The 16653-nt window shown below is 37.5% G+C and overlaps 1 protein-coding gene across 4 annotated transcripts in view; it reads right to left on the bottom strand.

Annotated features, from left to right (window-relative positions):
- LOC136838859 (galactosylceramide sulfotransferase-like) overlaps positions 1 to 16653 on the bottom strand; it is a 237676-nt gene that overhangs the window by 91170 nt on the left and 129853 nt on the right. The window contains exon 1 of one of the 4 annotated variants that reach the window (XM_067104518.1): positions 4030 to 4606. The exons of the other annotated variants lie outside the window; for them this stretch is intronic. Within the exon in view, the coding sequence (XP_066960619.1) occupies positions 4030 to 4056 (27 nt within the window). The 5' untranslated portion in view covers positions 4057 to 4606. Of the gene's footprint in view, positions 1 to 4029; positions 4607 to 16653 lie in introns of those variants that run through there. 4 annotated transcript variants of the gene reach the window in all.

Raw genomic sequence — 16653 nt, 5'->3', positions numbered from 1 at the left:
ATATATGTCTTTCTGTAATAATGACAGAGCTCACTTAAGTTTACAAGGCCATTTACACACTATTAACACAAGAAAACCATATATTTCGAATACTGAGAATACTTTCATCTTGATCACTAATGTATATGGGCAGTTGTTGGGCGACAAGACTATTTATATGGAATATGCAGGTGTGGAATGATGCCGTTGGTTGGGGGTCGGGGGGGGGGGCAGTGAAAATGACGGCTGTCCTGTGATGAAAGGGGTCAGTCCAATTAATCGGTGGCTCCCACCTGTGTCGAGTCCGGTGGGTGGCTCCGCTGGAACTTCTGCTTAAGAATGAGTTTCTGGTTAATATTTTGATGTCATCAACGTATGGGAGCTTTATGCTATCTTTTAAGACTGCTTGTTTATTATTGGAGTGGAATACAGAGTTTAGGCCAAATGACAAGCCCTGGAACCTATGAGGTTATTCAGCGCTGGAAAGGAAATTTAGAGTAGGTAGGTTTGAGAGGTGTAACATGAGGAAAACCTCGCAGTTTTACTATCAAATAACTGTTAGGAGAGGAGGATAGCAAGATGGAAGAAAGATAATATGAATGGAGGTACAGTAAAAGGAATGAAAAGGGTTTCAGGCTAGGGGCCGAAGAAACATTGCAAAAACTTTTAGTAATGCCTACAGCACCCCGTGAGGTGCACTGACGGCGCTAACCCCCTACGGGGTACTTGTTTATAACTGGTGGGACCTCTACAGTATGTTTTGTTCGATTTATTGATAGCATTCCTGGTGATAGTTCCTGTGAAGAGTAATTGGTCCAGAGGAAAACTAGTCACGACACTGGAAATTGGAATTCACGGGCAAGTTAATCTAAAGAGTCGTTCATAGGGAAACGTTCCAGCTGATACGTCCAACTCGACATACGTGAAGAGCTAACGACTGACCCCTTTCATCGCAGTGTAAAAGCCATATCCAGCCCCACCAATGTCATTATTCTGCACCTGAATATTCTATACAAATACTCTTTGTCACTAACTGTTAAAATCAAAGTATATGGTATTTTGGTGCTAAAAGTGGTTTTTGTGGGCCTTTAAACCACACACACACACACACACACACACACACACACACATATATATATATATATATATATATATATATATATATATATATATATATATATATATATATATATATATATATATATATATATATCAACAACCAATTACGTGTGGAACAGAAATAATTTTGACTCACATCAGGATCGAACCCAGGTCTTTCAAAGGAAAGACTTGAGTGCTGCCAACCAGACCACACAATTCATAAAAGAAGCTGGAACCTGAGTACAACTGTACCCAAGGAATTACCTGGGCAGGCTAACTGCTTGCATACCAGCGTGTTTTCCCCAACTTCCCGACTCAGCAGTGACCCAATTGACAGCATTTCATTCGAATTATCCTTTCTGAGTGAATATGATATAAATAATCAACACACAGTTACGTGGGAACAGAAAGAAATTTCTAACTCACAGCAGGATCGAACCAAGGTCTTTCAAATGAAGGATCAGAGCGCTGCCAACCAGGCCAGGTAATTCCTTGGGTACAGTTGTACGCAGGTTCTAACTTCTTTCATGACTTGTGTGGCCTGGTTGGCAGCGCTCTGGTCTTTCATTTGAAAGACCTGGGTTCGATCCTGATGTGAGTCAGAAATTTATTTCTGTTCAACGCGTAATTGTGTGTTGATATTTCTGTCATATTCACTCAGAAAGGATAAAATGAACACGGGTAGCCATATTCATAAACAACCGATTAGTTTTACACTATTTTTAATACATTTAAATCACAATTCAACCAAGCACATGTTTTATACACACACATAATATATATATATATATATATATATATATATATATATATATATATATATATATATATATATATATATATATACGTCATTTATATATATGCTCGAGTTCATTTAATTGTGTTTATTTTAAAAATACATGAGTAGGCTAATAAATTCATATGCATACATTGATCATATATATATATATATATATATATGAGTTTATTTTATATATATATATATATATATATATATATATATATATATATATATATCGATGAAATATATATTTTATACCTATTTCTTGTTTCCTAACATAAACATATAAGCTTCTGTAGAACCGTAAACCGAATTTTATAGAAGCAATATGCACTTGAACTGCAATTTGAATATCCATTAAACTCTACTTTTGCAATTCTAAACGTCTTTTCATAATGCAGTTGTGGATGAAATTTCGTCGCCACAAAGTGGTGCATCCTTTAATCCCTTGACCTATCGCCACTCACCAGTGTACTTTCCCTTTAGCAGGATGAAACGAAAACGTTGTACATCCAGATTATAAGTAGCAGCCGCTTGACAATGCCACAGATTAGCGAAACGACTGTCTTAAAAAAAATAATAAAACAGTAGAAAGATGTCAAGGCATTTTCAACAGAAATTGAGGCATGAGAACACGTAAAAACTCCGAAGACACGATGAGTTATAAAAAATGAAATGAAATGAAATGAAATTATATATATATATATATATATATATATATATATATATATATATATATATATATATATATATATATATGTATATATATATATATATATATATATATGTATATATATATATTATATATATATATATATATATATATATATATATATATATATATATATATATATAATTTCATTTTATAACTCATCGTGTCTTCGGAGTTTTTACGTGTTCTCATGCCTCAGTTTCTGTTGAAAAATGCGTTGACATCTTTCTACTGTTTATTATTATTATTTTTTAAGACAGCTGTTTCGCTAATCTGTGGCATTGTCAAGCTGCTGCTGCTACTTACAATCAGGATGTACAACGTTTTCGTTCCATCCTGCTAAAGGGAAAGTACATGAAATGATTGGTAGGCACACGCATATTTACCTGAAAAATATATATATGCTTTCATTTTCCACGAATTCAATTGAACTAAATTCAATTGAACTAAATATATACATATATATATATATATATATATATATATATATATATATATATATATATATATATATATATATATATATATATATATATATATATATATATATATATATATATATATATATATATATATATATATATATATATATATATATATATACACACACACAAGCAAACATGTGTGTGTGTGGATATATATATAGGCAGAGAGATAGATACTGATATGCAAATCTTACTAATGAACCTCATAATAATTTCAAGGAATATTAAAGGGTAAAACAGGCTATAATATTGGGTCACTCGAGCAACAACGGGTCAAAGTCTGAAATGAACGCTCTTCCCAATCATCTGGGGATATCAGTGCCATGTGAAACTCGTAGTATCTCAAAAACTACTTTCATAATTCGGTCAACGTAGCAACCGAAGTTGAGATTACCGTTGAAGAGGAAAACTTTTGAAGACATACGAGAAACAATCTTCTTAACTAACAAAATTACAAGCTAAGTTTTAATACAACCTCATATTTGTGTTTCATTCCATAATCAGCTGATGACAGTAACCGGCAGAACTGACTCCAAAATTAACCAACCCCTTGGACACAATTGAGCTGTGCTTTTTACGTGGTTTTTACTGAATAGCCTACACTTCTTTTGACGTTCACTTTCCAGACAGCTGTCAATTGGGGCGACTATTCATTCAATTTTCTTTTCGCTCTACGGACTAGAACAAATACCCCAAACAACATACAACAGTCATTCTAACGTCTTTAAGTCAGCAAAGCATTTTTTCAAGATGTGGGGGAAGTAGCTATTTCCCTGTTCTCAGCGGTATAATGAACATGGACTTTAATCGTCACTGGCCCATTTCCTTTACATGCACACATAGAGAGAGAGAGAGAGAGAGAGAGAGAGAGAGAGAGAGAGAGAGAGAGAGAGAGAGAGAGAGAGAGAAAGAGAGAGAGTGGTAGGGACGGGGGGTTATACAAAGGCGCTGTTCATAACGACTTGACTTACCAGACAGCAGGCAGGGATAGAAGCCATTTCCAAGATGCCACACCAGTCGAGGGTTACCTTTAAATAATCAGACTTGTCTGATACGTTTTATTATGCACATTTAAGTTGGCGTAGGTCCAACAAGAACTTAATTCACTTCCCATTGGGGCAAAAATGTTTTCTGATTTGTTCGATCATGTAGCCAACAGTAGTTAAATTCCCAAAACTTTAAAATGTAAGTTTAGAAATAACGTTAGTGGGTCTTGCATCTTTCTTCATCTTGAAAAGGCACTATGTTACACGACTATTGTTTCATCATCACCAGAAATAATAACGAAAAAACAACACTGATTTAGACGAATTAACGAGGGGAGGAGCGGCCCAAAATGATGAGGACTTGTGCCAAGTTATTGGAGGGAAGGCACGACGGTAATGCTAAGTTTGCCCAAGGGAGGCACCATCCCTTCTGCCGGGCGCACAAACACACACATACACACAGTCCTAGCGAGAACCTGGCCAAACACCAACTGACGCTCACTACAAAGTCAGAGTGTCTCAGACTGCGGGTGGTGAAGGTGGTAGCCAAACGACCAGCGAGCTCGTCGCCCGTAGTCGGTGCGACGTTGCTGCCAGTCCTTGTTTCCTAGATAACCACTGAGAGACCTTGTCGGGAAGTACGAGGATGCGGTGAGAGGAGTCGGTCGCCTTCAGATGGGAGATATCGCCATGAGTTGGTGCCACTTGAGAACCCAAACCGCTCTCACTCTCGGTCCCAAGGCCGATGAGTTGCTTTCCTTCTTTGCTGGAGTAAGCTGCTTTGAGATGAAAAGAGAAAGCTCACGGCTGTACTTCAAGAGGAATCGTTTTTCTCTTTACGCTCCTTCATGTTTCTATATTCTCTTTCCGTTATTAAGTGGAGAAAATATACGAAAAGGTATTGTAAGCTACACCTTTCACAATTACGATACTTGTATATTTATAGATGGATGATACGTGACAGCCACCGGCTTATTCAATAGAAGTTTCCCCTTGTCTTGAAAGTTTACTATTGAATTTGGTTGGAACTTCCGAAAAGCGAGGAAATTACGTATTACAACTACTACTTATACTGGTAAATCAAGAACTGTCAGTTCACAGATCTACAAGGTATTGTGGCTTGACGGAAAAGAGATTGGATTAAGCGTTATTTTTTTTTTATAAATAATTCCCAAAGTACGTCGGCAGCTGTTTTAATGACAATTTTAGATCATCGTCCTTAGCCAAATCGCAGTGGAACTTTCCCTTATAAAAAAAAACTCCGTGTACATGAGCATATGCACAAAACTTACTGGAATACAGGCTCATACAAAGCCAAGACGATTGCACAAACAAATAAAAGAAGGTTCACACGCAAATTACACTATAATCATTTGGTGGGAAACCAAGATTCCCGGCCGCAGCCGGTCTCGCATTTACTTTAATCATAGTAAATGACCCACTTATCAGCTCTCTCGCTTAGGAGAAAAACAGGATGATCTAATTCTTAAATCATCCTATACCGTGCCATTCATCAGTGTCTTGTACTCCAGTATTTCCTGGGTATTAAACTCGCTGAATATTTCTGCCAGTCCCTCAATTTAGTGCTGCCTGTATTTCTTCTCTTTCCTCCTAAGCTTCTCGAAGTAAACGCATTTATGCGACCTTTCTCCTATCATTCTCTCTATATGACCATACCTTCTAAAAACACCCACACCTATCTTTTAATCTAGCCCAGGGAAAGGGCCTTACACACACGAGTAGTATCTACAAGTTTTCATAAGTAAGGAGTCCTACAGGAGGCTGATTTTTTTTTTTACATGCCTATGATGTCCATTTTTTTCACTTGAATTCCTAATATATTAATAATGGCTACTACTTTAAAGGTCAAAGAGACTCCCCGTAGGGCAGTTGCGCCGTGAGGTGCACTGTAGGCATCACTTAAGGCACTTTGCAGCGTCCCTTCGGCCCCCAGCTGCAACCTCTTTCATTCCTTTTACTGTACCTTCGTTCATATGATCTTTTTTCCATCTGACTTCCATCCTCTCCTAACAATTGATTCATAGTGGAACTGCAAGGTTTTCCTCCTGTTACACCTTTCAAACTTTTTACTGTTTTTTTCCGTTTCAGCGCTGAATGACCTCATAAGTCCCAGTGCTTGGCCTTTGGCCTAAATTCTGTATTCAATTCAATTCAATCAATCCTCCTGTTATACCTTTCAAAGCTTATTGTCAATTTCCCTTTCAGAGCTGAATGACCTCATAGGTCCCTGCGCTTGGCCTCTGGCCTAAATTCTGTGTTCTATTCTAAAGGTCAAAGAGAGTGACCTTACTGTTAATTTGAAACTACCGACAGCATGGCTGCTATATGACTAGCTTACTTTTACCCACTTAGCTATCACCCACGAGAAACTGTAGAAAGTTGCCCACTAACTAAATGACAAGGTTTGACGCACATCTGATCATCTAAATTCGCTACACCCAGATAGAGAGAGCATCATTAGGCAGAAGAACCACCCAAAAATTCGATTATATGCTTCAGTTATGTATATGCAAGTTGGAAAATAATGTCCTTCGTTTACAAAGTATGTGAGAGGATTTTGAGGAAGACTCATAGTTCATAAGTTCACCCCTCACATTTTGTCAGAGGGGTTGGTTCCATTTCTCGTTAAGCCATGGAATCCCACAACCTGATAACGGCCATAGTATCCCTTGATCCGTTCTTCTTTCATGGAGGCATATTACTAATAATTTCAAACAGAAAACTTTATGAGGATAGTGCACGTCACGCATCTCATACAGACATAATCCAGACAATGGCTATATCGCAAAGACTTTGTTATATAACCACACAGACTTACTATTACAAAGGAATGCTAGGAACATACTCGTTCCACTGGCTTGTTGGGCCTCACTGCTGTCAGCACCAGACTACAAAGGTCGGTCGAAAATTTCAATAGTGAACAGCTTTCGGCTGGGTAAGGACCTTTACGTACACCCAAAGCTACTTCTCATGACTATCACCGTTAGCAAAAGGAAACACTGGAAAATATATGCAAGTTCAAAAAGCTCTCGCTGGATTTTGTTTTTCTAACAAATTAGAGTAAATTAAATAACCTAGACAATAACACTAAGAAAACGTCTACAAAATAACGTCACTAAGATTTCTCTGGGAAAATAAATACAAACATGACCTGCCAACTCAATATTCTTTGCCGAATTCTAAAACGACAACCTTGTCTTAAATCCTACTTCACTCAGCCGACCCCATCCCACAACAGATTTCCAAACCTAAAATACGGCAATGACCTCAAAGATTTTGTGATAACCCCTGACAATAACTGTTTACATCCTGTGCAAAAGAAACGATAAGTTTTCTTCCAATATAACATTTTATCTTAGACGAGTGATACCGAAACTAGAGATAACGATAAGGTAAGTATTCTGAGTGATCATAATCGTTATCTTCAACCAGTTGATATTAAACCTAAGTGGAAGAGAGCCCTTTATGCTTTAGGGAAAAAGTTCTTCCCTTAAAAGATTAAGCTTCCGTCAATCAGACTCTCAGTAGCGATAAGCAGAAATGGTCAAGTATGTGAGTATGAGTACGCATGCGCAAGTGTACGCATGTCCTACACAATGGCCGTAGTTGCCCTCCGCTTTAAAAATGGGGACAAACTATTACTAGAAACAATTCATTAAAAACAGTCCTGGAAAAGGACAAAATGTGAAAAAGATCCAAAGTACTCAGCAACATGGTTTCCATATTAAAAATGATTTTTCCCGCTGACGTAACAAACATGAACAAACGCCCGCCATGCTGGCAGCTATCACTGGGGAAATAATGGATTTCTGCATCCTACGCTTGCCAGGGAATTCACAATTGTGTCACTTTCGTACATTTTTAGTTTTCTATAAAAGAAAACTATTGTGCCGGCTTTATCTGTCCGTCCGCACTTTTTTCTGTCCGCCCTCAGATCTCAGCAACTAATATGGCTAGAGGGCTGCAAATTGGTATGTTGATCATTCACCCTCCAATCATCAAACATACCAAATTGCAGCCCTCTAGCCTCAGTAGTTTTTATTCTATTTAGGGTTAAATTTAGCCATAATTGTGCTTCTGGCAACGATATAGGATAGGCCACCGCCGGATAGTGGTTAAAGTTTCATGGGCCGCGGTTCATACAGTATTATACCGAGACCACCGAAAGATAGATCTATTTTCGGTGGCCTTGATTATACGACGTACAGAAAACTCGATTGCGCCGAAGAAACTAAGGCGCATTTTTACTTGTTTTATTATTATTATTCTCTTAGATATAATGAAAACAAGCCGGGTTTTACACAAAAGCAGCAAGAGTTTCGTGTCTCGAAGGGATTTTACCCAATACTACTAGAAGAAAGGTTTAAGAATCATGAAAAAGACAATTTTATCATAATATAAAAAAGGGGCAACCGAACCGATATACCGAATATCTGAAATGATTTGTTTTAATAAAAGCGATTGTTTTGTTTTTGCTTTGAAGGCGATTGTAAGCATTTCAAACATTTCAAAATATGACTGAGCTCTAGAGTTGGACCCTTCGAAAACCGTCGGATTTCTGTTTTTAACAGCAATGAAAGTGAATCCTGAAATTGAAGTTGCGTACGAAAATACATGAATAAGAGAAGACATTCTAAACCTTCCAGTTTTTAAAACGAAGGAAGATTTTTCGTCTTCGAGTTTCAAAATTTAAACGAAGGGTGGCTAAGTACACCTCATTTTTTTCTTCTTTCGGGATTTCGAAACTGATTTGAGAAGTGGGAGATATTCTCCCTACACCTGCCTCTACTGAAACATTCAGCTGGGGAGTTTCAGGTCTCATCGTAGCTTGGCTTGTTTGATAAAATGAAGTTTTCAACATTTTTTATGCTTCCTCGGTGGGCGAGTCGGTAGAGTTGTCGGCTAGCGCTCGCTAGGCCCGAGTTCGAGTCTCCGACCGGCTAATGAAGAATTAGAGGAATTTATTTCTGGTGATAGAAATTCATTTCTCGCTATAATATGGTTCGGATTCCACATTGAGCTGTAGGTCCCGTTGCTAGGTAACCAACTGGTTCTTAGCCACGTAAAATAAGTCTAATCCTTCGGGCCAGCCCTAGGAGAGCTGTTAATCAGCTCAGTGGTCTGGTAAAACTAAGGTATACTTATGCTTCCGTTACTATTTACAAAACCAGTTGTATGAGTTAACCTTCTTCCATTAAAGGGTGAACTAATATGACTCCGATATGAATTTTTATAAGTTTTGCTACTAAGGATATCTTAGTTTAACCAGACCACTGAGCTGATTAACAGCTCTCCTAGGGCTGGCCCGAAGGATTAGATTTATTTTACGTGGCTAAGAACCAATTGGTTACCTAGCAACGGGACCTACAGCTTATTGTGGAATCCGAGCCACATTATACCGAGAAATGAATTTCTATCATCAGAAATAAATTCCTGTAATTCTTCATTGGCCGGTCGGAGAATCGAACGCGGGCCCAGCAGAGTGGTAGCCGAGTACGATAGCGACCCGCCCAATGAGGAACTAGGGACTAACATTAAATGAACAAACGGTGAATGCAGTCCTGAGACTAGCCAAGGGATCAAAGTACAGGAGTTATCTTTTTTTTTTACACAGTTCTGTATATTAGCAGGCATCCTAAAGTAGTAAATTAATCAGACCACCGACTTTTAGCTCTCAAAGGGCAGGTGCAAATTCTCACACATAAAAATGGTATCTTATCTAATATATCCCAAATTAAACCTTTGTCACAGGACAAATAAAAGCTGTTGAAGATTCAGGAAATAAATTCCCTTTACGGGTGTCTGTTCCAACCTTGTCACTTGCTGTTGGGTGAATTGATTCGTATGAAACATGTTTTACAGTTAATGTTGAGGAAACCTTTCAGCTTGCCGGAACCATTAGGTTTCGCATCGTCGTTACTGATATTTGGATCCGATAAGGCGAAGAACATTCTTAATTCCACAGAAACTTCCACAGTTAATCGAGGAAGTCGTAAAGTGGAGGCCATCAGAGTAAAACCCGTGTTATATGTCAGGTTTACTGGGACTGAACAGTTGTTAGACGCGGCTATAATCCCCGGGAGACTCAGTGACATCCATTGATTTTTGATGGGCACCTTATAAACGCCTTTATGGACACAATAAAGTCTTTGTCCTCCGTACTCGCAAGATATAATCTTACGGATGGGAATACATGGTGACTTTTACACTAGATCATACACAAATATATTCTTAGGCATCATATGTCTTTCCTGTACTTAATAACACAGAAGCCGAAATCTCGGCATGACGATTTAAACACAGCTCTGGAGATGAAAGGACCCACTCATATCGTTTGTTAACTTGATGCATATTCCTTGCAAAGCGCTATATTGTATCTGGGGCAGCCAAGGGTCGAGGGCCGAGCAAAGTTGCGAGGCAGTCTTCAAATTTAGGACACACGAGTTCACGTGACACTTACTATGGGATATGTTCTATTTCTATTTAATTTATAATGAATTATAAAAACAATCATTCTTATCCTATTTTGGGGAAATAAAATCCTGGAAACTCATATGATGCAATATGCTAGCAAAAAAAAAAAAAATGTTTACTTGTTAATTCATAAGGCAGCCTTAAAGATGATGAAAGGATGACATTCTTATTTATGAAGCATTATCCCTTCAAGCCACGGCACACACACACACACACACACACACACAAACAGAGAGAGAGAGAGAGAGAGAGAGAGCACTCATTTACATGATGCATGAAAAGATTATTTCATACGCAGTATGCAGATATGACCACTGCATTATATTCCATTCCATATACTTGTACAACAAACTAATGTCACAGCATATATTTAACTAATGTTTATTGAACACAAAGAATCGTTAGAAATCTTTTCACAGGAACACATTCAAAAGAAAATAATATTATGAGTAGATCAAGGTTTTCATTTAAGTTTTAAGGTTCTATTTTACTGCAGGGAAATAGGCAATGTACCTACGTTTGAAGCCTAAAACTTGCGTGTGAATTTGACGAAATATACCGATATACCAGGAAACCACTGAAAACCAGTTCAAAGGGACTCATATGCAATTTAAATTTTTCATCAAAAGATATCCTGTTCGGTCGTCTCCCACAGAGATAGTGAGTTATACTTACTTTGCACGGTGCAACCACTGACCAGTGACCGAAGTCTTTCGCTCCCTTGACTTTGAAACTGTGCAATGATCTTTATGAGAGTGCTACTGAAGTTGATGCTTCCAAGTGTAAGAGAGGCTACAATACTATTTCAAAGGGACAAGCACCATTACCGTACTGTTCCTACAAATATGATCTGCATGTACTGTACATTTCTCTTTTTTTTTTTTGTTACTTTTTCGGCTGTTCTCCTTTTTTCAATATAAAGGCATTCAACCCTGAGAAAATTTCCTTCCAAAACAATGTCGTTTTACCTGTCTTGACAGCCGAATGGTTACCGTCCTGAAGTCGTCGGTTCACACTGTCGGGCGTTCGAATCTCCCAGGTGCCGAATCGTTAATCAGTTATAATTCCCCTTCAGTGATATTCCCGAGGTAGAGCGAATCGGATCCAAAACGACATTTGTAGGTTAATGTTTGTAATTATAAAAAAATATCATGGTGTATGTGATCAATATATATATATATATATATACATATATATATATATATATATATATATATATAAATATATATATATATATATAATATATATATATATATATATATATATATATATATATATATATATATATATATATATATATTCACACATTAAGCGACAAATGTTGTTCAGTAGCCAATCGACTCAACCTTGGAAATAACACCGAAAGGATATTATAACTGATAAGTGATTCAGCACCTGCGAGATTCGAACTCCCGTCAAGTGAGGATGAATTGATACGACTCTGCCGTCCATATACCATTACAAAGGATACAAAATGGATAAATTCATACCCATTATGCGGATATAACCGTTGTATTATATTTCATTCCATATATTTTTGAACAATACGGCTCGTTAGAAATCCTTTCATCTGAACAATGGGGACTTAAGTCAAAAGGTAAAAATCTGAGTGGTCAAGGCTTTCATTCAATTTATACCGTTCTGTTTTTTGCATGGAAATAGCCATGTACCTACTTGAGTGGTGAAAGTCCTTTGAAGCCCAAACGTAGTGTTCTGACTTGACCGAATATATCGATATAGCAGGAAATCAGTGAAAACTAATTACATGCTAGGCTATTATGCAATTAACATATTTCATCATCAGATATCCACTGAGTAGTGAGTTTTCCACACTTTGCACGTTACACTGGCACGTGACAGAGGGCTTTCTTTACCTTTACTTTGAAACGGTGGAGTGGTCTTCATGATAATTGCTACCGTAGTTAACGCTCTTAAGTGCAAGTGTTCACAAATCTATTTCAAATGGACATGCTCGATGCCAGAGAACATTAAATCAATCGATAAATCCATCAATCAAATGGACATGCACCATTACCTCAGTTTTCTACTTAAGTATAATTCAGAGTGCAAATACGACCTTCCTGTAAATTTCTATTTATTCGTTGGACATTCTACCCTTAGCCGTTAGGTAACTTCCTCTGACAACAATTACGTTTCATTTTTCATGGTCGTATAAATAATACACAAACACACACACACATATATATATATATATATGTTACAAATATATATAATACACATATATATATACACATATATATATGCAGACAGTTACACATAAATATATATATATATATATATATATATATATATATAACATATATATATATATATATATATATATATATATATATATATATATATATATATATATATATATACACACACACTTCTCAAGCATAATTATATGGTGTGTGAACCTATCACATCTAACATGCTTTTCCACTTCGGCCATCACCAACCTTTATTCACCTATTTACCAACACCACACCACATCAAATCCACTGTCTCTCAGAATTTTCGCCGTAATCATTTAGTTGGCGTTTATACAGCGCACACTTCACAGAGCCGGAGTAGCGCCAAAGAACTTTTACAACTTTCCCGTCTTTGTGTCTTCGTACAATAGTTTCTCTGGAATTCCCCAGTCATTATTTCATGACGGCCTGTCCGGAGAAGCTTTCCAGTCGATAAGGGTAGAAGTGGAACGAGAATAACAATATCCAGGGCCTCCTTAGCTGTCCCTTTGTCAGCCCTTCGTTGGCTGAGTCGGTAGAGCTTCAGACTGTCACTCGATGGGCTGGAGTTCAATTCCCCAGCCGGCTGATGAAGTACAGGAGTTTATTTCTGGCGATAGAAATTCATTTCTCGCTATAATGTCATTCGAATTCATGAACCTGTAGGTCCCGTTGCTAAGTAACCAATTGGTTCTTAGCCACGTAAAATAAGTCTAATCCTTCGGGCCAGCCCTGGAAGCTGTTAATCAGCTCAGTGGTCTGGTAAAACTAAACTATACTTACTTTTGTCCCTTTGTCAAACCAGTACACTTCAGGGATGTGTTTCAAGCATCACAAGCAAGCCATCCCTCTGCACCATAACGCGGACGATACATTCATCATAACTTTTGAAAAAGTTAAGTTAAGTATACCTTAGTTTAACCAGACCACTGAGTTGATTAACAGCTCTCCTAGGGCTGGCCCGACGGATTTGACTTATTTTACATGGCTAAGAACCTATTGGTTACCTAGCATCGGGACCTACAGCTTGTTGTGGAATCCGAACCACATTATAGCGAGAAATGAATTTCTATCACCAGAAATAAATTCCTCTAATCTTCATTGGCCGGCCGGAGACTCGAACTCGGGCCTAGCAGAGTGCTAGCCGAGAACTCTACCGACTCGTCCAATGAGGAACTAAAGAAAACGGATAAATTTTAAGTCGTTTTCGAAAACACTTTTTTCATCAGTAAAACACAAGACAGTAAATGAGCTGTACAGTGTATGGAATGTAGGATACACGATCACAATCTTAAAATAGCAATGTTCTCAATTCACAAGACCAGGTGTTAATTCGGTGTCGCAAGATCCCACTGTCTGTTATTTGTTAACATCCTGCCACAAAACGTCACCCCAGTAGCCGATAATGATAATATCAGACTTGAAGTAGGACAATTTCTTAAAACCGCTACATACGAACACGATTATAATCGACTTCCGTTTCGTACCAATACAGAAATATTAGTAGTTACTTGTTGCAGAGCAACGTGGCAACATGATAAAAAAAAGTCTTTGCCTGAGTGCATCGAAATGGAAATAATATTGGTTACTTGGGCAAGCTGGGTGACAAACTGCTTAAGGGCTTGAAAATGTTGTCGTGTGACAGAGCTTTTACTTGTACCAGATACCCAATAAAATTACACTACATGGGAAAAGAAATATCAATAGGCAGCATTGTCATACTTGTGGAAGCATCTCTGGTTACCAGGGTAACGTCTGAGAACTGTAAAAGAATTCCTTGAGCAATAACGTCATCAAGAGCTGATAAAATCTTCTCATTTCCCGCGTTCGTCTTCGTATAAGTACTGAAATCTAATCAATATTTAAAATGTAAATTTCCTTTTCTTTTCGAAATAAACTGTACTTTTCCCTGATCTACAGTAGGCTAGAAAAGGGTGTACATTAAATCACTGTTAATTTACAAGGAAAGAAAAGACACATCTATCCTTACAATATTGACGCGGTAAACTAGAATGGAGAACATATCTCTCCTTCTTTGTGATCAAGTCAGTGTTCAACTGATAAGCCATAATCTTTCGAATGAGATTTTGAAAATAAAACGATCAATGCATGGTGTAGTTTTGTGTGGTGTAATATTACACCAAAGTAAAAGACTCGGGCGTTCAACTGTTGGACCTTCACACCATAAAGCAATAAAGTTTCACACGAGAATAACTTTATGTGAGAAAGATAAATAATAATGAGTAGGAAGTGCAAGACTGGCACAGTATTCGCCACAGACTAAAGGTCACCCGACAGCATCAGAGGTATATCGGAGATTAAATTTAGGGGTAATAAAAGGCTAAAAAACACAGGGGCTCTCCTCAAGTCATTTCGTTTCGTCGTGCTTTCCTAACGCAGCTGTCACAACTCATATTCATGAGCAGAAGTTCTGAAAAGCCTTTCGCTGGTGAACTTTACAATCTATGCTGTGCGATAGCTGAAGCTTGTATACCCAAATGAAGTGCTGTTGAATGTTTACCGACACTGGCATACATACAAACATACATATTTAAAGTGTTATACATACCTATCAAGTACTTTAACAAGAACACTAAGTGACTACGGTACGTCACATTGCGAGAATCAAGAACTCGCCAGGTGTTGTTCTTAAATAAGAACTGAATATTGGAGAGAGGTCCATTTGAGGAAGTTGAACAGCCAGTGGGAAGAGACGAAGAGGGAACGGATTTAGAGTAAAAAAGGCAGAGAGTTAAGCAGCTGCAGGCCGAGGGGTCATTGCGGAGAACCTTTACTACCGCCTACAATAGGCCATTGCATCTCACTACGGAGTCTCCTGTTTTCCACACAGTTTTATACTACACAGTCACTGAAAAGTACTGCCGTATCATTAAAGTCAAAGTGAATTTTCTCTATTTCACCTTCCATGCAATTGACAATAATATGAAACTAAAAAGCATCATTACAGAGCATTTTTTGCGTGAATGTATTCATCCATACATAAGAAATTGGTGACTGTAAATGGACTAACACACACACACACACATACATGTCTTCACCAATATGAAGTTTCTGAACAGAAGGCACCACTGCCACTGCCACATCCATCCCCACTACTAAATTAACAAAATTGTATAAAGATATCGAACATATTTTACCTGTGCTTTTAAAGTCAGAAAAAATCCATAGTTTGAGAGCGCTGCACAGGAGAAAAGAACAATGCACGCCCTCAGATGACATTTGATCGACTTAGAAGAAACGGATCTTCTGTTGGACGAAATTTTAAACACTAAAGGGCAAGAGATCTCATGACGAAACCACATACACATTACTTTCCATTTCATGATTTTTTTTTGTCAATCCTTAGTACTATTATCATGAAATGAAAATCAGTGATTATGTGAATTCGTATTCGTCCCTTTAAGGTAAGCCTTAGTTTCAAAACCTTGGTAAAACTAAGGTATACTTACTTTTCAGGTATTCTTTTAACATAAACATCTAGGAAGAGAGAATTTGGCCTATACTTTCCTAATGTAAATTTTATGGAAGGTTCCTGGACAGTGAGTGAATCTAAGAATTCCTCCATTTTCTCCACAGAATCCATACCTAACAGAGCAAAAACTTGATTCAAGTATGATTGTCACATTATTAAACAAAAGTAATGTCATAGATGGATGAGTCTACACAGCCCATGTTCCGCCATGTATCCCTAACTACTTGAATCTTGAAATTATTTACAAAAGAAATTGTTAAGCCAAATTATTATCCGCCTTGGTTTATAGAACACTTAAAAGAAATAGGTAACGAAAACCTTCATAAAATTGTATTCCCAAAACATGGTTGCCATAAAAAAATGCAAAAATTAAAGCAAGAGACAATT

This window comes from Macrobrachium rosenbergii, chromosome 5 (genome assembly GCF_040412425.1).
Source record: "Macrobrachium rosenbergii isolate ZJJX-2024 chromosome 5, ASM4041242v1, whole genome shotgun sequence".
NCBI lineage: Eukaryota > Metazoa > Arthropoda > Malacostraca > Decapoda > Palaemonidae > Macrobrachium > Macrobrachium rosenbergii.
Note: the sequence above shows the minus strand (reverse complement) of the source record. Positions and strands in the feature narration are given on the sequence as shown.